Source organism: Lolium rigidum, chromosome 7 (genome assembly GCF_022539505.1).
Source record: "Lolium rigidum isolate FL_2022 chromosome 7, APGP_CSIRO_Lrig_0.1, whole genome shotgun sequence".
NCBI lineage: Eukaryota > Viridiplantae > Streptophyta > Magnoliopsida > Poales > Poaceae > Lolium > Lolium rigidum.
In genome coordinates, this window is record NC_061514.1 from 20650574 (window position 1) to 20673276 (window position 22703).

General features: G+C 44.2%; 3 protein-coding genes across 3 annotated transcripts; all 3 read right to left on the reverse strand.

The window, feature by feature from the left end:
• Positions 1-662: 662 nt before the first annotated feature.
• LOC124675442 (putative lipid-binding protein AIR1) lies at positions 663-1052 on the reverse strand. The gene has a single exon (XM_047211518.1). It carries the CDS (start codon positions 1050-1052, stop codon positions 663-665), a length of 390 nt encoding a protein of 129 aa, XP_047067474.1.
• Positions 1053-3557: 2505 nt separating this feature from the next.
• LOC124670710 (haloalkane dehalogenase 2-like) lies at positions 3558-8442 on the reverse strand. The gene is made up of 11 exons (XM_047207186.1): positions 8100-8442; positions 7941-8016; positions 7433-7518; positions 6871-6964; positions 6714-6790; positions 6502-6629; positions 6002-6073; positions 5695-5765; positions 4318-4393; positions 3982-4125; positions 3558-3784 (listed from the first exon to the last, which is right to left on the reverse strand). Exons 1-11 carry the CDS (start codon positions 8379-8381, stop codon positions 3742-3744), a joined length of 1149 nt encoding a protein of 382 aa, XP_047063142.1. The 5' UTR covers positions 8382-8442; the 3' UTR covers positions 3558-3741.
• A 468-nt stretch (positions 8443-8910) lies between these two features.
• LOC124670999 lies at positions 8911-20151 on the reverse strand. Its single transcript, XM_047207450.1, has 12 exons — positions 19353-20151; positions 19002-19283; positions 18843-18907; positions 17816-17945; positions 12196-12313; positions 11455-11575; positions 11158-11217; positions 10787-11066; positions 10310-10659; positions 9818-10207; positions 9344-9660; positions 8911-9260 (listed from the first exon to the last, which is right to left on the reverse strand). Exons 1-12 carry the CDS (start codon positions 20137-20139, stop codon positions 9083-9085), a joined length of 3078 nt encoding a protein of 1025 aa, XP_047063406.1. The 5' UTR covers positions 20140-20151; the 3' UTR covers positions 8911-9082.
• Positions 20152-22703: the final 2552 nt, after the last annotated feature.

The window sequence follows — 22703 nt, forward strand, 5'->3', positions numbered from 1 at the left end:
AAGAATTTTTGTATTTCTCTTTTTTTGAGACGTTGTACTTTGTTTGAACTGCTGTGTGCATCTTAGCTATACAGAGGCCGGTGTATTGCTTAATAGAGTAATAAAACGCCCTTTATCAAAAAAAAATAAGCTGTCCTCCTATGCAGGGGACCTAAAGTACGGCTCACATATTTGCTCTCCACGCTGGAAACACTGAAAGGGCGTTTATTTGGTTGTTCAATAGGCTCCCATGTTTTGACATATGTATTCTTTTTAGGCTCAACAAAAGGCAAGCCTAACAACTCAACATGATAATGATCCAACAAAATAAGCAGTAAAAACTTGGGCTTAATTTCAATCCACAAAAACCGTTAATGTCATTCTACCGTCGATGTTAGACACATCCATAATATTTTCTTCGTGCAAAAGCATACTGGTTAAACTTGTGTTGATTCATATACGGTTCATGCAACTGAATACACTTCCTGAGCAAAAGGACAATATGCAATGTTCACAACTCAGAAGTCAAAGAAAGCAATACTTCTTCTAAAAAAAACAAAATTCTCCACTCCATCGTGCAAATACACTTCTTTTGACAGTATGCAAATGTTCACAAGTCAGAAGCCAGAGAAGAGAAATCGCTATCTTCACTTGGACGGCTCGCAGCTTGCACCAAGCAATAATCACACGCACTTGAAGCCGTCGGGGATCTCCTTCTTGCAGGTGCTGGCGAGGAGCTCGACGCCAACGGACCACTCCGCGGTGACAACGCCGAGCACGCTCTCCTTGGCGGCGATGCAGAGGCACGCGGCCGCCTCCGCGGCAACCAGCCCGCTAACGAGCTCGCAGCACTTGCTCCCGAGCTGCGCGCCGGCCTGCACGTCCACGACGCCGAGCGCGGCGGCGCACGCGCCCAACTTGACGGCCTCCCACGGGCAGAACGGGTCGGCCGGGCAGCCCTTCGTCGACAGCACCTTGCGCGCCTCGCCGGTCGTGGCCGCCGTGGCGGCTGAGGAGAGTGTCGCCGCGGCGAGGAGGAGCGCCAGGACTGCGGTGCCGCCGCGGATTGCCATTGTTACGGTTGCTTTGAATCGTTAGCTTTGCCGTTGCCACGCTTGCTCGTGTGTTACATTACATACACCTTTATACTGCCCCGCCGGTACACGTACACTGGAGAAGATGTACTGAGAGTCTGAGAGATCGAGACGGTAATACGGGCTCGTAGTTTACGTTTACATATGATGTGTATTGGACATTCCTTGATGCTGCATGTGCATGGTGCTGTCATACCCGATCGATATCCTCTCGCATACACCGACGGGCAACGATGACACGGCAGGATGGCACCTCCAGAATGTCGGTGGTCCATCATCCATGGCCGATACTTGGTGATCAAGCAGAGCAGCCCACGCCGTAGGTGGGTATGGGCGACTCCTCAATGAATGCGCGCGTTCAGAGCTCATGCATGTGACGATGGAATGGCTTCATCGATGGAACAAAGCAGGCACAGGGAGACGAAGGGGCCGCACGCAGCGAATGGCGACACAAGCGCCAGAGTCGCTTTAGCTAGCGTGGTGTTTGTTCCAGCCTTTCAGGATCTCCTCCACACAACACAGATCTGTTTTCTTTGGAGCAGAGCAGAAGGAGTTCCGATCGGGTTGGGATACGATCAATCTGTCCATGGCTTCATGCCCATGTGCTGCTGCCTCCTGGTAGCTAGCTCTAGAGAGAAGCGCAAGTGCAAGCTAGCTCTAGAGAGTAGATCGGACCATGACGGAAGCAGAAGAGGCTAGCTGCATCCTGCAAGCTGCCCGGTACACTGAGGCCGGCTCGCCGGCCGCCCACTTAATCAGCAGCTTGATAGACTGTCCCAGCGCCGCGCCATGTTCGGTACCCCTGGAGACTGCAGCCGTGTGACCCGTCCCGTGTGGGCGTGTGGCACCTGATCGCCTCTTCTGCAAACGTGTGAAGACTAGTTCAATCCACCGCTAATCCTGCAAACTCTGCGATAGAGATGAAAATAGAGCCGAAAGCTTCCCACTTTTCCGCGAAAATAAAAACAGATGGAAAACGGAATTTTGCAAAACCGAAACCGATTTTTTTGTCGGAAATGGAAAGAGAAACGTGTTTTCGGATGGAGCAGATGCAGAAACGAATTTTTCGTTTTAGGATTGATGTGCATGACTCAATCTAACAGGTCATTAGACAACATTGCCAAGCTATACCTCCAAATCGGCTCGTCCCAAAACTTGCAACCACCCTGATCCCTTCATGCATTGGAAGATGCTTCCGAGTTCCAAGGTTCGGTCTTTCATTTATTTCCTAGTAGCAGGCTAGAATTTTTTTTTTGATAATCAATACCACATATATTCATAGCAAGAAACAGTACACGGTAAAGATACCTGAACTGACTCCAACGAATACAAAATAAAATCTAAAAGATAGTAACAACTCTTCGAGGTTTTTAAATTCTTTCGTCTTTCAGAACACAATCTTGTACTCTTCTGAAGGCAGCTAAAGATATATAACAAACCATAGACCTGTAAATACCGACGAAAGTTCTCCCATAAGTTTTCTTTCTCTCACGCACGCACAGTCGCCGCCTCAACCCTAGCCGCTTCCAGTTCATCCTCCTCCATAGATCGGTTCCCTCTCCTCCGGTCGGCTTCGCTGGCGTCGGGAGGAGTGGGGAACCCGATCTATGCGTGAAGTTTCCAACAAAAGTATTGTTTTTATTAGATTATGTTAGGATTTTGGTAGCCGCCTTCTTGTTGGTTTCCCCTCAATGGAGATGTCATCGTCTGCAATAAGTGATCTTCGACCTTTCGTTCGACGATAAGATCTTCCCGGCGTCAATGGTGGTGTTGAACGATTACAATTTTCTAGGTATAGGCCTTCGGATCTTGCTTTGCCCGATCGATTTTGGATCTTTTATCGCTGTTGCCGCGAGGAGGATTATCCTCGCAGTTTTTGTCCCGGCTGCTACGTCCTCGACAATGGTGATTCGTACTCTCGGCTCTCCATCGATGACGACAAAGTTAGTCGGTTGTTATTCCCTGACATACCGGTGTTGGTACTCTTGCCGATGTTGAATGACTGCTTTAATGGTTGTGTGCGTGCACACAGCCTTGGCATTGCGGCTCAAAAAAAAAAAAACAGCAGGCTAGAATTAATAAATGTGCACGCAGCCTTGGCATTGCGGCTCAAATAAAACAGCAGGCTAGAATTAATAAATAAGTTTGTCAGTTTGCTTGATTGCTTGAGAATTTTTTTGCATGATTGAAGGGTTATCTTGTCTCAGCCCGCACCATATACAGTCCGCATATATCTACTTTCGTTTTTGTTTCCAGGTTGCTATATTCATTTCGCTTCCCAAAAAAAAAAAAAATATGTTACACCAAGTTCCATCCGTTTCGGCTCCGTCCTCATACCTAATCTGCGAGACCAGCCACGGCTGAGAGAAGGGTCTTCCTGCCTGGGAGAACAGCTGCATGCACAGCGCCTCCGTGGCTCCACGAACTGGCGAACGTGACAGTAACGATGTCACTGTCGAGTCAGGTAAATAACTACAAATTCGATGCAATGAAGATCCGGCTGTACATATATAACTCTGTGATGTTGATGTCGAACCAGACATCATATATTACATACAGTGTCCCGAACCATTTCATTTACACCCTGTACAAATAGACGGACGAAGCAGCAATAAAGTGACCAGTCTCTTATCTCTACACCTTGCAAGATGGCCCTGTGGAATGTCGACTAAAACAGGAACGATGTAAGGGCGCTCACCACCTTCTCTGGCCTGCATAAAATGCGAGGTGCGTCAAGAATCAGCAGCAGGATAAGCTGTATACTGCTTAAGTAGACTGGATGTTAGCCCAAGTACAATAGTGTAAGCTCCTGGCTATCACGATTTAAAAAACTTAGTGCACATGAATAATAAAATGCTGGAGCAGGTCAGAAATCAGCTGAATTTACTGCGCTGCTCAGGGAAATTACCAGTCTTCCTGTGGCATATGACCTGCCCCCTCTATTGTCTTCAATTTCACCACTTTCGGGTTGCTCTTCTGGAACTCCTCAGCTATCGAGAGTGGTAAGTACTTGTCTGATTCCCCCCATGCAAGTAATATTGGTATTTCCCAGCTGCAGGAAATTACCCAAAAAGAGTATCAGCACAGTGAGAGATGTTTGATAAGTGATTTCGTTGTCTGATATTAATACTGGGCGTTAAGATTTCAAAATGACTAATCAGTCACACTAGAGATTACTATACCAAGCCTTGCATATAGTAAGGCATAGCCCAACTGTATTAATCAATTGCTTGGATAAGTCTACCTGGTGGATGAAAATCCAGACGAAATTTTACTTAGTACATCTTGAAAATTGGCTTTCCTGGCAGCTTCAAGCAATGCTAAGAAAATGAACAAAAAAAAGTGAGATATTAAGGTTGCCAAATTTATCAGAACTAGTAAGTCAAATGTTTGCAATTGGTAAAATTTTATTCCAGAAAAGAGGCAAGCTAACTGAATCACTATAACATATATGAACGTAAAATTGCAAACAATAAGGTTTAATTCATGAAGGTGAATTCAAAGAAGTACATCGCTCATTCAGAACACATTAGCAATCATCCAAAAGAAAAGAGTTTGATGCGTTTGTCGCACACAACCATGTTTTATTCTGGCCGTTTGGTTTCGGAGGGGGCGTTGCGAAGCTCTGCGGTTTGTTGCCATCATGGGACATGTTGGTTCCATGGGGAAGTTAGACGCGGAGAATGGCATGGAAGCCGAGAAGTGAGGATTGGCAATGGAGTTCTGAGTCCTGGTGGTGCAGTTGAGGCTGGCTTCATGATTCGTGACTTGGGCAGCGGAATTGGCAAGTGGGGGCAACAGCACGGGAGAAATTCAGTGTCTAAACTTGTTGGGTGAAAATCCAAGGCTTGACCTTAATTGGTTGTTCCTAACAATGTCCTTGTTGAAGGCATTGTTCTGGGAGTGCAGATTCTCCGGAGTGAAAACCTATGGTCTTTGATCATGGCGATGACGGCTCTTGTGCACTGTTCCCTTCTTGAAGGCATCGCTTTTGGAGTTGATGGATTTCTGGTGTTGTTTTGGTGGTGGTTCGTCCGCTGCTGCAAGGAATTGGTCACTGTAGCGGGACTTTTCTTTTCCGTAATTCTTGTTTCTTTTTTTGGCTGTGCGCATCCGTATTGCTATTAGGGCCCTACGTTGTTGCAAAGGCTGGGTGTAATTGGTATATTCGCGATATTAATACATTCCCTTTATCGAAAAAAAAGAGGCAAGTAGGAAATTACTTGGATAAGAATAGATAGGTTTCCAGAAAGGACAGTGAGGTCAATATGCACAGATATCATGAAGAAGATTTCCCAAGGGAATGGCACAAGTTATGTCAAGGTATGGGTTCAGGTGATCCAAAATCACCAAAACATGGCTAAATATGTTTTTTCCGAAATGGGGCATCCCCAGCCTGTGCATCAATTGATGCATACGGCCGCTTTTATTAAAAACAAAACAGAATTACATGGCTAAACATGTAAAACTCATGTTCCATTTATTCAGAAAAAGGGGTTCTCTTGTTTGTTAATTTGAAGTTCTTTTCATGCTAGGGACAATACACGGTATATGTAATCAAACCAGTATATCTGACACAGTAACATAATGGAAACAAAGAGACTGAGAGTAGAGGACAAACCAAATCCAGGTGCACCACTTGATAGATATGGCAATCTGTATACATCAGCCTTCTCTGACTTCAGCACGTAGCTGCCAAACAAAACAGACTTCAAATGAAAATTTCTCGCCAATAAGTGAATTGATAGTGTGGCATAATTGCTAAATAGATACTAGCAGTATGAACACAAAATAGCATCTTATGGAGAATAAACAGAAGTTATTTTCTTGTTTCGAGCAAGATGCACTTCTCCAAGATACAAAGAGGCATAGTGCTAACAAAATCGGCATGATATAACAAACAGAGTTTCAGAGACAAGGATACATACGGGCTACCTGCTTCAATGAATCTTTCAGCCAAAATAGCATTTTGGCAAGTAAATTCACCAAAGAGTGGCAACCTGCATTGAAAATGATCCCTCAGTTCACAAACATAAGTATAAACATACTGAAAAAATAAGACCATCAACTACAATATTAGTGAAAAATATGAAAAAGCAAGATATTATCAATACTCACTCTATAACACCATCAGCTTGAAAAAATACATATTTTGGATTAATTAACAACACTAATAAAGTACTAAGTCAAACATGAACCTCATCACACACGGAAATACCCAAAATAAGAAACAAAACAATAAATGAGAGTTCCATTAAAATAATATGAGAGCAATAGAATACATCTGCATTTAAGTCAAATTTAATTGTGTATTTCATTTCATTATGTGTCCAGACTCATACTAGTTTGAAATCAACCAAAGCATGCAGTTCAATTTACAACTTAGAAGAAGTAATATTAAGCAATAAAGAGAACATAAATAGCTGACCTGAGCTGCTTTATCACTCCAGGCACCGGGGAAGAAACAGTAAGTGGGCTGTTAAGAATTGCTACCTTACGAAGTTTGCTCGGGTTCTTCAGTGCCCATGTTAGACCATAAGAACCTACAATAAATCCCTACAAGGAAATGAAGGAAATCATTCGGACTGTCATATGCAAACTTCTATGGCAAGGATTTTCCAAGAAGTTCTAAGTTTGTACCTGGACAACTAAGTAGAATGGTTCAGTGATGTTTAGAGTGCCAAGAAGTTCATCAAATGCCTTGTGGAATTCCTCTTCTACAAACAATTCAACATATGTGAGTCCTTGGTTAACTAGTTTATAGACCATTTTGTACATTACATAGACATTTCCTGACCTTTGTAATCAAATCCATACCCAGGCTGTGGCATCTCACTGAACCCAAATCCTATCCAGTCAGGCGCAAAGCAGTGGTAGCCAGCATCTGTCATCTAGTAAGTTCAGTAGCTGCTTAGGGGCTGGAATGGTTGATTGCAACAAAAGCACAAGTGTCTGCATTGACATTATAACTCTTAAGTTTTTTTTAAAGTTTGTTCGAAAATGCTCAAAATTAAACTCTTTATTTTATCAATGGCATATGTAAGTTCAACCATCCCATCTGGTTCCCTAAATCAAAAGAAAAATATTAAGCTCTGGTTGCTAGTCTGCCTCAAGGCACGATACAGATTTTGTATGGCTCTAAACTTTATAACCAAAAAGTATATCTAGATAGAAGAACAATGTGCTTTTTTATTGCACGACACAGTGCCATTTGATTAGTACAAATTTATAGAGATATATTTATAATTTAACTAACTAAAATATTTTTAGAAGTAGTAATATAGTTTTCTACTAAGGCAAATCAAGAACAGTTAGTTATTTTATAGCATGTTGTAGAATACACGATGAATGAAGCTAACCTGAGCCATCACTGTGCGATAACTAAAAGACTGAGTTGGAGCACCGTGAATAAACATTACAGTTCCATGCCGTGCATCAGGGGAACCTGTAATTGTATTACAATTGAGTGAAAAAAAAAATTGCATGAAGATTGTGTTTACCGAACATGGACCAAATATTATGTGATCCTTTATTAGTGAATGAGGTGACACAGCAAATCAAAAACAAATTAGGATAATAATAATTTTAGAACAGCAGCGCCAAAGCACATGGAGTGAAAGTTTCGGTTCCACTTATCATGCAAAAGAGAGAAGGTGAGAGATACAGCAGCATACACACATTGCATTAGGAAAATATTTCACGTTTCCATTCCACAAAGATCTGTGACAACCCATCATCTTAGTGGATACGAAATGTGGTTTTATTCTTCCAAGTCGGCATTCACAGTTTAACATGGTGCAACACTACGCCTGCGGGCTCAACGGTAACGTAATTCATCTCAGCAACACATAGCAAGCCATGTATTACCTGTTTCTCTCACGAACCATCGAAACTCTCCTGATCTCACGCTCTTGCCGTACTCTCTGCCTTTATCCTCTGTCCTCTACACGCACCAAGGTTAAGTAGCCATCAGCTAAAAAGCACAGCAAGACGGATCAAACGAGTGAAAAGGGAGGTCGGCATTACGTAGAGCATCTGGCCGACATTGCCGTCCTGGGCGGGTGACTCCGGCAGCTGGATGGCGCTGCGGCTGGACGGGTTATCCGTCACGAAACCGAACGGGTTGAACGCCGGGTCTCCCTCCTCCGCCTTGTCGTCCTTGCTGCTCGCCGCGACTACCACGCGCAGGCCTCTCTGCCTTGGGCCGCCGCGCGAGGAGGGGAAAGCGAAGCTGCTGCGTCTGGGATCGGCGGGGATGGAAGGCAGGAGGGACAGGGGAGACGAGGCGGAGGTGGAGCAGCCGGACATGGCGGCGGTGTCTGCTGGCTTGATCGTCAGTAGGTGCCTGGTGGATTCGGCCGGAAGAATGTGGCCGCGAAGCCAAATGCTTCGGTTGGCTCAGCGGCGTCGCGGCCCGCGAGCCACGGGAATGAAGATTCTGTGGATTGCCGTGGGGCCCAACGTTTTTTTCCTTTTTGACAGGAATCACTTCTTTGTGTTTTTTTAAATCCGTGTTGAACAGATCTAGTGAAGCGTAGTACCTGATTGTTTTTGCAGGTAAAATTAGGAACTTTATTAAACAGGAAGGGTTACAAAATGATCATGCTCCAAGAATATCGCTACATTATACTACAAGCATTTATATATCATCCAAAATGTAGAGAATGGCTGTAGCCTGGATGAACATCTAGCTAAAACATCATTAGACTTCAATGAAAGATTTCATCTAGTACTAGTTTTTTTTTTTTTGGCAAAAGTAAATTGCAGCAATGCGGGATGCAACACATATTGTTGTGACTTGGGAGTTGTCCTTGTTGGCAGACATGCCATGAGGAGAATGAATCCAAAATATCAGGCACAGAAATTCTGCTCTGTAGAAACTGGGAGGAACTAGTCCAAAATGAAATAAAAGAGAAACTAGAATCCATGTCTCGGTGTCTAGCATGTAATGCTGAAGATTATCAATCTAAGACGAATTATTCAGAATGTTCCTTGTGACAAGACTGATTTCACCAATGACCTAAGGAGCTGGAGGGCCTGCTGCCTGATCCATTTTCAGGTCCAGAGTAATGACCTGTTCTAGAGCCAGAGAAGCCGTCTGATCTTTCAAAACCATGGTGATTGTTCCCAGGCCTTGGATGAGACATGGGGCGCCACACATGGCCGGGAGCAAAGCCCCTAGGAGGCCTAATGTGTTGTGAACTTCCAGAAGCATTGCTGGTCTGAGGGCGTTGGCCAAACATCCAATGCTGCTGGCCAGGAGAACTGACATTGTTGCTTCCATAATATCCTGGTGCAAAACTCGGAGGAGAACAATGAGAAATGAAGCCATGATTTCCTGGTACACGGGGATGATGCCAATGAAAGAAGCCTTGATCTGCTGGTACAGGAAGAGGATGTCGAGGATAGAAGCCTTGATCTGGTAGATCAGGAGAAGGATGTGGCGGATATGAGCATTGCTCTGCTCGTACCAGAGGAGGATGCCAACGAAATAGTTGTTGATCTGCTGGTACATGAGGAGAATACAGAGGGTATAATCCTTGATCTGAGAGTGGAGGGGGACGATGCCCATCAAATAAGCCTTGATCTGCTGGTATCAGAGGAGGATACCAAGGGAATAAGCCTCGCACTGCTTCTACATGAGGGCTACGACGAAAAAATAAGCCTTCATCTCCTGGTGGGTACAAACCAGTTGAACCATTTTTAAGCAGTTTTTCATGATAAAACTCTGAAGACTGCCACACCATCCTGTCTCCATCACCAAAGCCATTATTCTCCCTAAAGCAATCTCTTTCCATATCGTAATGAGATATTGGGTTTGTTGTTTTGCTTGAGCCAATATATGCGGAAGTTCCTTGGGCCCCAATTTTTTCACGAGCTTGAAAGAATGAATCTGATGGTTGCTGGAACTGTCCAGTCCCTCCAGTATCGTTGTTGAGTGAATGGACATTAGGTTTTATGTCATGTCCATAGGGAGGAGAAAAGAAAAATTCTGGCAGGTCCTCTTCATCATCAGGTGTATGAGAAGAATGGAGATTCAACAATGATGGACACTGCTGCAGTTCTGGAGAGTCATCAGTTGATACATATTTTTGTTGTGTTATGCTGCCAGAGAAGCCTCCAATTATATGATTCTGCATTGTTTACAGAATAAGAATCGAGTCAATCTATTAAGTATCCAGAAGCTACTAATAGAACTGGTAGCATGATAAATCAGATGAGTAAGTTAAAGATACCTTTTCCGTAGCTAAATCAGAGGGGGTAGCTTCCCCCATAGCATCCAGGGGCAATCCATGAATATCGGTTTTGTAAGGTTTAGAAGCAAGAGTGAACTTTTTCACTTCATGAAAATATGAATTGGGTTCCTCCACTTGCACAGTTCCAGAATGAGAGTCCGTGATAGGACGAACATGTTGCCGAGTTTCTGGGGTTTCCAATGGTATGCTGGGAATGTCATGTGATGACATTTGCAAATCCTGTGATGTCGGAGATGCTATTAAGGAAGGTACCCTGAATGATGTGACCTGAGATGACTGCACAAGTAGTTTTGATGCTAGTTCGGATGGTGAATCAGGTATTTCTGCTTCTGCATGATAAACCGCTTTACCAATTTTGTCAGCATGCACATACCAAGATGGAAAATCTGGATGATAAGTAAATATAAATGGTTCAGCGATCTCCATGTATGTGAACTAATAGAAGATACGGCTTACCATCTGTCACATCTTGTGCTTCCACTTGACTGCCTTGGATTGCTTGTACTTTCTCAATACTGCACTCTGTCGTGCTTGTCTTTACTAGTGGATTTCGGTCCCATACAACAAAACCGATTAATGAGTCTTGATTTGTATCAACTGTTGACACGCCTTTCCAGAAACCATATTTACCAAGGTTTGTTATTACGGCCTCATTTCTGGGACATATATAAATATATGGACCATTTTCGATCTCTGCAAAGCCAACTCTTTGGTTCACTTCGAATCTCTTTGCAACCTGCACGAGTGTCTTAAATAGCTTAAACAAAATGGTTTGAATGTCCATATCTTCCAAATATCAGAAATGGAAAATCAAGTGTTTGTGTTACCTCCTGTATTCCTCCTACGCCATCTTTTGTGGATCCAACTTTAGAGCACAGGGAAATTACCTAATAGGATATTAGTTGCAAGTTAAATTATTTTAAATTTGTTATTCCGATCTTACGTTAACTGGTAGAAGTGATTATGAAAGTGAACTGCTAGCTAGTACATAACCCAGACTTATCAAGGTATGGCACAATCCAGTTTTAAATTCATGGCCACAAGGTAAATAATCCTAGAAGGTGAGAACTTCAAAGCATAAGAAAGAAGGATGAATCATCTCTAATGTAAGAAAATAGTCTTACCATTATTGACCGGTTTTTAGAGTGACGAAGGTCCTTGACAAATTTTTGAAAATCCTCCAGTTTCACTCTTCCTTTGATTTCTATGGTATCCGGCCAAACAATATCTAGAATTTTTTCTCCACTGCCAAGAAAACAAGCAAAAATTGCTACTTAATAAGAAACGCCACATTATCACTGAACTCAATCAACTCACAACATGGGTTGTTATACAGAGACAAAATCATACTAATTCAAACTTCTAAAAAACAATTGAATCACCATAACAAAGAACGAAATTAGTTATGGTTCAGATCTACAGAATGGAAATAACCATAACAAAATCAACATGAATTTATACAACTTGGAGCAAATAACAGACCAGCTCCAAAGAAGACTCGAACCATGCAGTAACTAAGTCAAAAGGTTAACTTTTGTCGACAGTTAGTGTTCAAAACGGCTCTTATATTACTTCAGATATCACAATTATTAATTGTTTTACGTAACTCGTAGAAAAGGTACCTACGTCACAGAAAAAAAAATTGGTGGAATTTGTTGTACTTTCTAAGTGCAAAACAACTAGCAGGTACAGGTGCATACGGTTGTAATAGTGTTAATGACTCATGCATTGGGTGTTCATCTATAAAAAAATCCCTACTATTTGTCTGAAGATAAAACACAGCAATGAGAGAAGATTATACTAAACCGATGGTACGAAAAAAGTAAAACCAAGCATTTGAAAGCATAATCATGGTACCGATTTACCTGTTAAAGAAAGCGGACATGAAAAACTTGATAGAAGAATTCAGTTGGATCATACCATCCCATAGACTCGAATGGACCGGTGGAGACAGCCCACCACTGACTGACTTGATATCATCATCTGAAAAATTAGATGACAATGCACTGGAAATATCATGTGCCGTTTTACAATCTTGTACAACACTTTATATAATTTTAAAGCTGTTACACCCTCTTTATTTCCACTTTGTCACTAGAACAATCAACCATTTGACAGTGAAAATGTGCCTCTGGCGGTCTGGCATCTTGCCCATCTCCTCAGGACAACTATTGTTAGATCCTATATTAGTTCAAAAATATCCACATCTGCATAGGGGTGCATGGCCTATCAACTTCATCTTAACTTTACAGACTGCTAACTATGATTTGGACATTCCATCATAGTGCAAAAGTGGGTTTAAGTTCTCAAATTTGTGACCAAAAAGCAAAAATCTCTTGGCTCACTTCTAAGCTATTCAAGGAATTAATAAGCAGATACAGTTTACTATGCTTCACCTAGATGACATTCGTTGGTCCTAGCAACTAAGAAAGTCCATAAGCAACAAAAAATAGAGCCAATGTGTGCTAAATAAGATCCATTTTATCTCAATGTATAATCTTAAAATTATTGTTTGGCGAATCACTAAGGTTTCATCATTTTCGACGCAGCAATGATTTATTAATTTTTCCCCATGCTATTGTAAATGTTAAAATAAAGTGACACGCAAGTGCAGATAGCACAAAAGCTTCAATGTTTCAGCACCAATGGAGCTAAGAAAATTTATCATGTGAAAAATAATGAACTACAAAGTTTACCAGCAATAGTTAACAACGGTTATGAATGGTGTTTTATGCTGTTTACTATCGACATAACAAAATATTTATGCCGTCATGCTTTATGAACACCGTGGATAGTGAACCAGTTTGTTATTTTCTTGTGACGGTTCAAAAGGTCTATTAATTGTCCCGACAAATACTCTTCCATTCCATGTCCGCTCCTTATTCAGTGAGGATAAGCTGGTGGTAGGAACGACAAGTCAGGGTCGGTTGGTAGTAGGAACGACGTAGACATTGTTGGGGTTATCTAGATAGAGGATAGGATAATCCTAGTCAAGCTAGTTGTTGGGGTTATCTTGTCCTGAACGTTATTTGCTTATGCCCCACAAGTTGGGTTTGACATGAGCACCAAGAGGCAATTCTAGGAGGACTTAGAGTACAAGGTTAGAAGTGTACCTACAAACGAGAAGCTTTTCATAGGAGGAGATGAGGGGATACAACTAACATAAGGTTTGAGGGGGTACATGCGGGTTTTCGGTATAGTGATAGAAACCAGGTTGGGGGCTTTGGATTTACATGTATTTCCTTAAAAGTTGTTTCACTTCAAAATAATCGAAACCTTACCAACTATTACGTTGAAATCACAAGAGAGAAATCACAAAATATATATCCCTAAACGATGTAAAATCAACCAATTCTACAAGACATAATATTGATTATCATTTATAAATCTTTATCAATCAACTATCATTACAACAAATCACATAGGACATAAACTACCTACATACCTTTTTTGGAATCACGCTGTCGCGGTGGCCGGTAGACGCGATGCAGTGCCCTCTCGACAACTCGGCTTCTAGGCGTGGTCACATGGGGGGCGGCTATGGAAGACATAGCCGGTGGGGAGTCTCCATCTCCCCAACTCATCTCTAACGCAAAAAGCACAAGATGTCGCAGCGCATAGGAGATCAAGTGGTTGCCGTCAATCTATCGAGACTTTGATGTAGCCTTCTAGCCTAACGGCGATACAATTTTTTAGTAGATTCCAATAACCGGCCTAGATCTAGATCTGGAAAATGGAGGTCTTCTCGGCCTAGATCTAGATCTGGCAAATAGCTCTCGGCCGATCCAGATTGGCGCCTCTCCTTATAGCCAACCCCATCCGCCTCCTATTAAGAGGCCCAGGCCCATTTAGAGCAACTCTAACTATACCTGGCCACGGGCAGCCCGGCCCAAGGCCCGGCCCAAAGACCGGCCTGAAAAACCCGGGCATGGGCCTAGAAATGTTGGACCAATAGCCGGGTCGGGCCGGGCTTGGGTAGCCCAAAAACAACATTTTACACTACGGCCCGGCACGCGGCCCGACGGCCCGATGGGCTTAGTGGGTATTTGGCCGGGCCGAGTAAATAATTGGATTTTGATTGAGTTATTTTTCTAAGGGAAAAAGGACAAGACAGATTCAAAATCTTTTTTCTTCATACTTTCCCAAACACAAAATACAGATCAAGTAAATAGCCCAAGACCTTATAATAGCGGCTTTCTAATGGTTTCGGCATCGAAAATCATCCCTCGTAGATCCCGTGTATTTGGGAAAACCTTTAAAAAAATAAGGCGCACCGTAAATTCCCCTGACTGCCATATTTACCTAGTTGCCGCGACCAAACGGCCACCCCATATCCGTTCGGAACCCTTGCTGCTCTAAAATTTCAACCCGCGCTCTCTCATCCTCCGCCGTTGCCGCCCCCACCTTTTATTGCGGCCACAACCCACAATTACGTGTCATCGAAAGGTCGTCCGCCGCTCATCGCACCCATTCCGCACCTTTGGGACCTCAAAGCTCGCAGATCCATTCTGCGGCAGAAGAAACCAAGCTCGCGACCGCCAAGGATGTCGAGCGGAGCTCCGATTCGGCCGTGTTAGAGCGGTAGGCGCCTGGACTCGGCTGCGCCGAAGCGGTAGCCTTGGCCCTTCTGCTGATTTGGAGGAAGGCGCCCCGATTCGATCGCATCAGCATTGCCAACTATCGGTTCCCCACGGAGCCGAAGGTAAACTTCTTTCGATTTGATTTTTTGAGGCAATTCGTTGTGCGTGCACCCACTCGAGTTTGACACAGAATCTATGCGCCTATTTTGTAGATTACTTCATTATCGAGCCCAAGCATGCAATTTTTTCGAAGACTCGTCATCCTCGGACGCTGCGGATATTGAGGATCTGCTCTTCGATGACGATGTCGAGAATATGATTGTGATCCTCGCCGTGAGGGAGCTCGAGGATAGAAGGAAGAAGAAGTAGCGAGGATCGACAGTTGGATATCTGTGCATCACTCGGAAACACACGGCCGACCATGAGATGCTCGTGCGTGATCATTTCGCCAAGGTACCCATCAACCCGCCTCACCTATTTGGCCAGCGATATCGAATGTGTAGAGATTTGTTTGTGCGGATTGTGGAAGGTTGCGAGGACAATTCTTTCTTTTTTACTCGCCAAAGGAACGTTGTCGGGCTGATTGGATTTCGCCTGAATAAGAAGATCCGGGTAACTATGCGAATGATTGCATATGGCATTCCAGCAGACTATACCGACAGAATCTTCACATTGGCGAAGAAACTACTCTCGAGTGTGTGCACAGTTTTGCCAAGGTAATCATCCGTGTCTTTGGTCTAGTGTATCTTCGAGCTCACAATGAAGACGACACGAAGAGATTGATGACGATGAACCTATCTTCAAGCTCATGCAACTCCTTATGCCTTCTAAAGAATAAGAGGACAATCGGGATCTTCCAAAATGACATAGGCAAAAGAAATCACGATCGATGCTTCAGGGGTGACTTTTCTTCGCAAACAACTTCAGGCTTGCGTCGCTCTCGCCAGGGCGACACGAACGCTGAAACCCTACCCCGCGACGCGACGCGACCCCTCCCCTCCCCCTCCTCCCTACAAGTCGTAGCCAGAGGACACCACCGAGCGAAGCCCGCGCGGTTGACGATGGTGGTAGGGATTCACTTGCAGTAGCTCATCACGTCGGCTGACCGGTCTCGCGTGCCTCCTGCGGTTGATGGTGCCTCACACCCATAGTCGGCGCCGGTTGCTGTTGACTGCCCTGCGCCACCATTTGGGGTTGACCTGCGTGGCTAGGCTCAAGTGGTGTTCTGGTGCTAGGGTTCATTGGGATCTAGCCTCTAGAGGGTGTTGGGGTGTGCTTGGGTGTCGCACGTGGCATGGATTCCTGGCAGTCGGCGGACCTTCCCCCTACCTCGCAGCTCGCTCTCGTGGGAGCTAGGGTGCGTACTTCGTTCTGCGCAGGGTGGCTGGACTTGGTTGGGAAGGGGGCTTGCTGGAGTGTGCTCGATTAGATCTCACCGTTAGTGGACCTGGCCTCACCATATGAGATTTTATTCTCCCCTCCAGCCAGATCTAGTTGTCAGGGCAGTCTCCTAGATCCCGTTGTCTTCGGGACGAATGGCCGTCAACGCATTGCAGGGTACTGGCGGCAAGATGGGATTGGCTCCCTCTTCACTGTTTGGATTGGCAGGGACGTCAGTGATTAGGATGTGGTGTGCGCGAAAGCACCGCAAGCCTTCGGCCATTGCAGGCGACGCCTTTGGAGGCCGTTTACCTCCTTGGAGGTGTGGCTATGATGCCCATCCTTTGTTGATGTCCTGCTCCCTGCGCATTGTCTTGCATCATCTTCGAGTTCCTCCTTGGACCCCTATTCGTCGATGCCCTGCGTCAAGTTGGCTTGGCTTCTTCTAAACGGTGAGCTTCCCGGTTTGCGTGGCCGCTCTTGAGCCTAGAGGGGTAGTCAGAGTTGGTGGCATGCCACGCGGAGACATTGGTGTTTTTCACCAGCCGGTGTCTATTTTGGTTACATGGGCAAAGCCATAGGTGGTGCTTGGGGTGGGTGTTGGAGCATCTGCGAAAGCTCTGCATGGCATTGGCTTGTGCCGGCAACGACGACCCTCATGTGCGCTATTTCCCTTCCTGGAGGGGTTGTTATGATGCTCCCTCTTAGAACTCTGGGGTCTCGTCTTCTCAACTTGTGCAGCTAGGCAACTAGCCGGTGTCCTAGGTATTGATGGTCTCTACGAACCGAACTTCTCAGAGGTGCTAGTCCGATCTGGTGCAATTCCTCGGAGTGGCATCCCGGTGCTCACAAATTCAGGACGAGTCGCTGGTGTTTAGTTGAAGACTCTGGCTTTTGCAGGATGCAAGCAGTTCGAAGCTTGTTATTTCCTTTGTCTTTAGTTGTTCAATTCATGTGCTTGTAACTCTAGATGGCGTCCCTAGCTTTTGTTGTTTGCATCCTTGTACTCCTAGCCAGTTGATGACTTCGTTAATTCAAAGTCAGGCTCATTTCAAGCCTTCTGCCTAAAAAGAAATCACTATCTTCCAAAAAAGTAACAAAAACAATATTTTTTTCTAGGCACGCATCAAAGACAGAAACCAAAGTGCAGCAAAAAAGTTGCTTCAATTATTATTCTCAAAACCTGTGCAGATTAAGAAAGGTAAAATGGTGAACAGTGAACAAATGTTATCACAATGATCCTAGACTAGTCAAAATAAAAAATAAAATAGCTAAAGTGTAATTACAGCTCTACACCATAAGGGTCAAGGCTTCATTATACTGACAGGAATTAACAACCACCCATAAATTCAAAAGAAACCACTATTGAAGTATTGGTTCTAATGCATTATGATTTGTCTTTTCTGTACTTGTAAACAACAGTTGATTAACAGCTACATTCTATGTAGTAGACAATCAGTTCATGTGTTGTTGAACACAACAATGGAGTAACAGCGACCCAGCAGAGGGATTGGGAGTTTATTACCGTGTATGTGCCGCGGCCAGGGTGGTGATGCACGTTCCTTGTGGTGTTGAGCAAAGACAGATGAAACATTGTCTCGACGTGCCAGCCCAAGTTCGTGTGGAGCATTTGTGCCGCCACATTCTCTGACTACCTGCTGAGATGACAAGTCGATGTAGCTAAGATTTAGGTGCCAGCGAGCAAAGACAGATGAAACATAGGGTGGTACTAGATTCCAAACCAGGAAGGGCCAGCCACCAGGCTTGGCGTTTCGTCGAACACGTGACGGGCGGCGCCGCCTCCAATCTCCAAATGTACTCGGGCCCTGCAAAAACCGGAGTTGGTACGGGCAGGAAGTCCCAAGCTTGCAGCCGGGTGCCAGCGGCGCGGGATGAAGGTGGAAGAGCTCAAGGTGGCGATGGGGACGGGTATCTCCGGGGGACTCTCTACCGTCCCCGCCCCGATCCCCGCTAATCCCCATCCCCGTCATCCCCGCCAAGCTTCGCGGGGAGAAGATCATCCCCATCCCCGAAATATCCGGGTACCCGATCCCCACGGGTATCACTCGAGGATCAACAGTAGAAAAATGGCACTAAAATAACAGTAATTTGAAAGCAAAACAACTGTAAAAGTTGACAAATGAAACAGGAATTTTAGCAAATAATTGAAACATAGAAGTTTCAACAAATAAACTTCTCAAGTCTAACCACAATATCACATAACTAAATAGTCGTAGCACTAATACTACTAGCTCAATTACAACAATGAGAGTTCCAGTTCTTGTAACAATTAAAAAGCAAGGTAATCAGATTGGCTGAGTTGAAGCACACAGCCGGACATCCCACATCTCCAGCTTGTTAATCTTCAATTCATCTCCAGCCTAGTAGTTGTTGCAAGTTGACAATTCTTCATCCTGTTCATTTCAATGATAAAAAGATGTAAGAGGCAATAGCACATATGTGGGTTCAATGTTATTTGATTTGTAGTTTTTTTACCACAGAGCAAATAAAAATGAGTGAAAACAAAGACAAATACTGAGATGGCAAGTTACCATTGGTTCATCCTCCTCATCAAGGCAAGTCTGAAACGTTGTAGAGAGTGATGAGTTGTTGTCCCCTGAAGTTGCAAACAATAAACATTAGATGAAAAAACAGTGAATGGTCTAGATGTGTACTGTAGTAAATTAGCTAAGCATGGTTTTGTAAATTACCAAGCATGTCAGCATTGCACCAAGCTTGCATACACATTATAGCTTCAACACACTTTGGTGCAAGCCTACTGCGATGAGGGCTAAGAATTCTACCACTAGTAGAGAATGCTGACTCTGAAGCTACTGTTGTGACTGGAATAGGCAAGATGTCATGAGCGATAAGCTGCAGAGTGGGAAACTTGATTCCTCCAAACTTCCACCAGTTAATGATATCAAAATCCTTTGTTCTGGGCAGAGTTGGCTCTTCTAGGTACAGGTCTAGCTCGGTGTGAACAAACGTAGCTGAAGCAGTAGGTTGTGAGGACATGTACTGGTCAAATATGCTGAAGACTTCATCTTCTCCTTGCTTACCCACTGGCTCAGCAGTAGCACCATGTGTTGTTCCTGCAGAAGAGTCATCCTGATATTCAACCAACAGCTCACGCAACAGCAACTTCACTCGAGCCACCTCGGTACATGCAGCCTCAGGTCCGTAGAGAGAACCATAGAGAGCCTGCAACATATGGAGCTTGTACCTCGGGTCAAGAACAGTGGCAATAGCCATCAGACCATGGACATCAGACCAGTACTTATCAAATTTCTTTTTCATCTCCTCAGACATTTGTTGCATAATCTGATACTGCTGTCTAATCTGCTCTGGCATTTCATCCAATTGCATATAAGTAGGTGTTGTCCATTTGCGGATTGCTAAATTTATACCACAAACTTTAGGGAAAAATAGATTGGCTGTAACATAATGTTTTCCTGACCATAAAGTAGTGATATCATAGAAAAGTTTGAGCCTATCAATCATCTCTATGGCAAAATCCCAATCAGCAGTAGATGGACAACAATTAAACTGATTTTCACGGAGACTAAGGCGATCAAAAACATCCCTATACATCACAGCAATACTAAGCATTATGTATGTGGAGTTCCACCTGGTTTTGCAATCAAGGGACAGCCTCTTAGAGTACTCAATGTTCATCAAGCGACAAGTTTTCTCAAACTTCTCATGTCTCTTTGGAGTTGCTGACCAAAATCCTACACTATCACGCACCCTTTCAATACCATCTCCCAAAACAGCAAGTCCATCTCTCACAATCAGATTCAATATGTGGGCGCAACATCTCATATGCAACAGTTTACCACCCACCATAAGAGAAGAGGAGTCCAACTTATCTTGTAGTTCTTCCACGACCTTGTCGTTGGTGGTGCAGTTGTCCAATGTAATTGTCGATATCTTTCTCTCGAGATGAAATTCCACAAGCACCTCATGCAGAACCTCACAAAGCACTGCAGCTGTATGTGGCGCTGGTACATAAACAAACCTGCAAAAGAAAGAATTATCAGATTGGTAAGCATGAAAAATAATCCCACATGCAGATTTGCAAAAGTTGTGCCCAAATGTACCTCAGAAGGAATGACTTCAGATTCCAAGCACCATCAATGTAATGAGTCATTACAGCCATGTAGCCTCTCCTTTGATGCCCGACTGTCCACAAATGCTGAAGTGACGACAACTCAGTTCTTGAAGTTTGCAAAGTACTTGATCATCTTATCTCTTTGTACTTCATGCATTTCAATAATATCTTTTCTAATGGTCTGCCTACTAACAACCTTGAACATAGGCTGCAATATGGAGCAGAACTTTCTAAAGCCTGCAATATATGTGGTGATCTATTTGACTGACATGTGGGGCCCCGGGTATCCGCGGATTACCCGCGGGGACAATTTGTCCCCCATCCCCGCCCCGTTAGCTTAGCGGGTACCCGCCCCGGTATACCCGCGGGGCGAATTTGCCCCCCATCACCGTCTCTTAGCGGGTAGATCCCCGCGGATACCCGTCCCCACGGGGAAAATCGCCATTTTGAGGAAGAGCCACGGCAGGGAAGAAAAGGGTCGCGATCGGATCCCAGCAAGTGAGGGGAGGTGACTGAGCACCGGGATTAGGCGACCCTGACAGCGCCTCTTGGACACTGCTGGACACCACCGGCCCCGCGCACCACTGCGTTCGATAAGCCTTGGGGTAAGAAAAGAGGTGAGGCTGTCAAGGGGTGGAGGTCCGGCGACGTGAGCCCTGGAGAAGAGAGAGACTCGGAGGTGGATGGCGGCGTCAGCGGCTCGGGACTGACTCTATTAGAGCATCTTTTCTAACAGTGCCTCCTAAACACCCAAACTCATTAAACTCGTGTTTACGGGTTGGAAAATTGCTCGGATAGAACGTAATATTTTATTATACAATTTTGGTTTACGGGCTCCGTTCACCATCTAAACCCGTAAAACTAGGATTTTTCATAAATTTATATACAACTTGATATAAACACAAACATACAATGATCCATCATAATTAATTAAATAATAGTTTTCAGAACACAATAATCATCCAAATTATTACAACAGATAAATAAATATCTCAACCAAATTACAACAGTTTCAAATAATAAAACAAATGAAGAAATGTCTCAACAATGATTCATCTCATATGTAAATGAATGGAATGGTAGGATCATTAGCGACAGCCATGTCGCTGCCAGTGGTGCATTTTGAGATCATAAACGAGCGGGGCATGGGTAGTGGTATTCTTAATCTGCCGATGCGTTTCAAGGAAAGCTTCAATGTGATCGGGATTCCGTTGGGGTTGCACTCGGGTGCCAAAGTTGTCATAGAAGCGGGCAAGCTTAACCCTCTTTCATCCTCGATGATCATGTTGTGAAGAATCACACAACATGTCATGATGTTCATAAGGGTTTTTTTTGTCTCAAAACCGACCTGGACCCCAAACAATGGAAAACCTTGCTTGCAAAACACCGAAAGCTCTCTCAATATTCTTGCGAGCAGCTTCTTGAGCCTTGGCAAACTTAGCTTCTATCTTATCTCCAGGATCCTTCACAGACTTCACAAAAGTTGCCCAGTCCGGATAAATGCCATCATCTAGATAGTATCCCATTGTATATTCATTCGTCACTCTGTAATTGCAAGTGGGTGCTTCCTCATTTTCTACTTTCGCAAATAAAGGGGATCTTTGATGCACGTTGATGTCATTGAGTGTTCCCGGCAAACAAAAAAAACAATGTCAAATCCACAAATCTTTTGATGCAACGGCCTCAAGTACAATGGTATCATCTTTGCTCTTCCCATAGTACTGTCCCTTGGGACAATTCTTTCATGTCCAATGCATATAATCAAGACTACCAAGCATTCTAGGCATACCTCTTTTCTCATCTATCTCCATCAATTTTTTTTGTGGCATCCTCATTGGGAGCTCGAAGATATGTTAGCCCAAACAACTTGATAATCATGCGAGCAAACCTAGGCACGGACTCTGTGGTTGTATCTTCACCAATTGAAAGATACTCATCGGTGTAATCCGCAGGGATGCCATACGCAATCACCCTCATGGCAGTCGAGATTTTTTTAAAGTGGCTGAAACCCATCACGTCGGCAGCATTTCTACGTTGCTTGAAGTAATTTTAGTTTGCTTCGCAGGCCTTCATGATTGTGACGAACAAATTATGGCGCATGTGATACCTCCTACGGAATAGATGCGGTGGATAGGTAGGTACCTCGGTGAAGTAGTCCTCCATTAGTTGCTCGTGCCCGAGGAGGCGACTCCGTTGGATCTGGTTCCTGACATAGGCATCCCCAATGGGCCTGCTGAAGATGGTACCTCGGGTTTACTGAAGGCCCACGACCCGAAGGATAAGAAGATTCGGAAGCCCA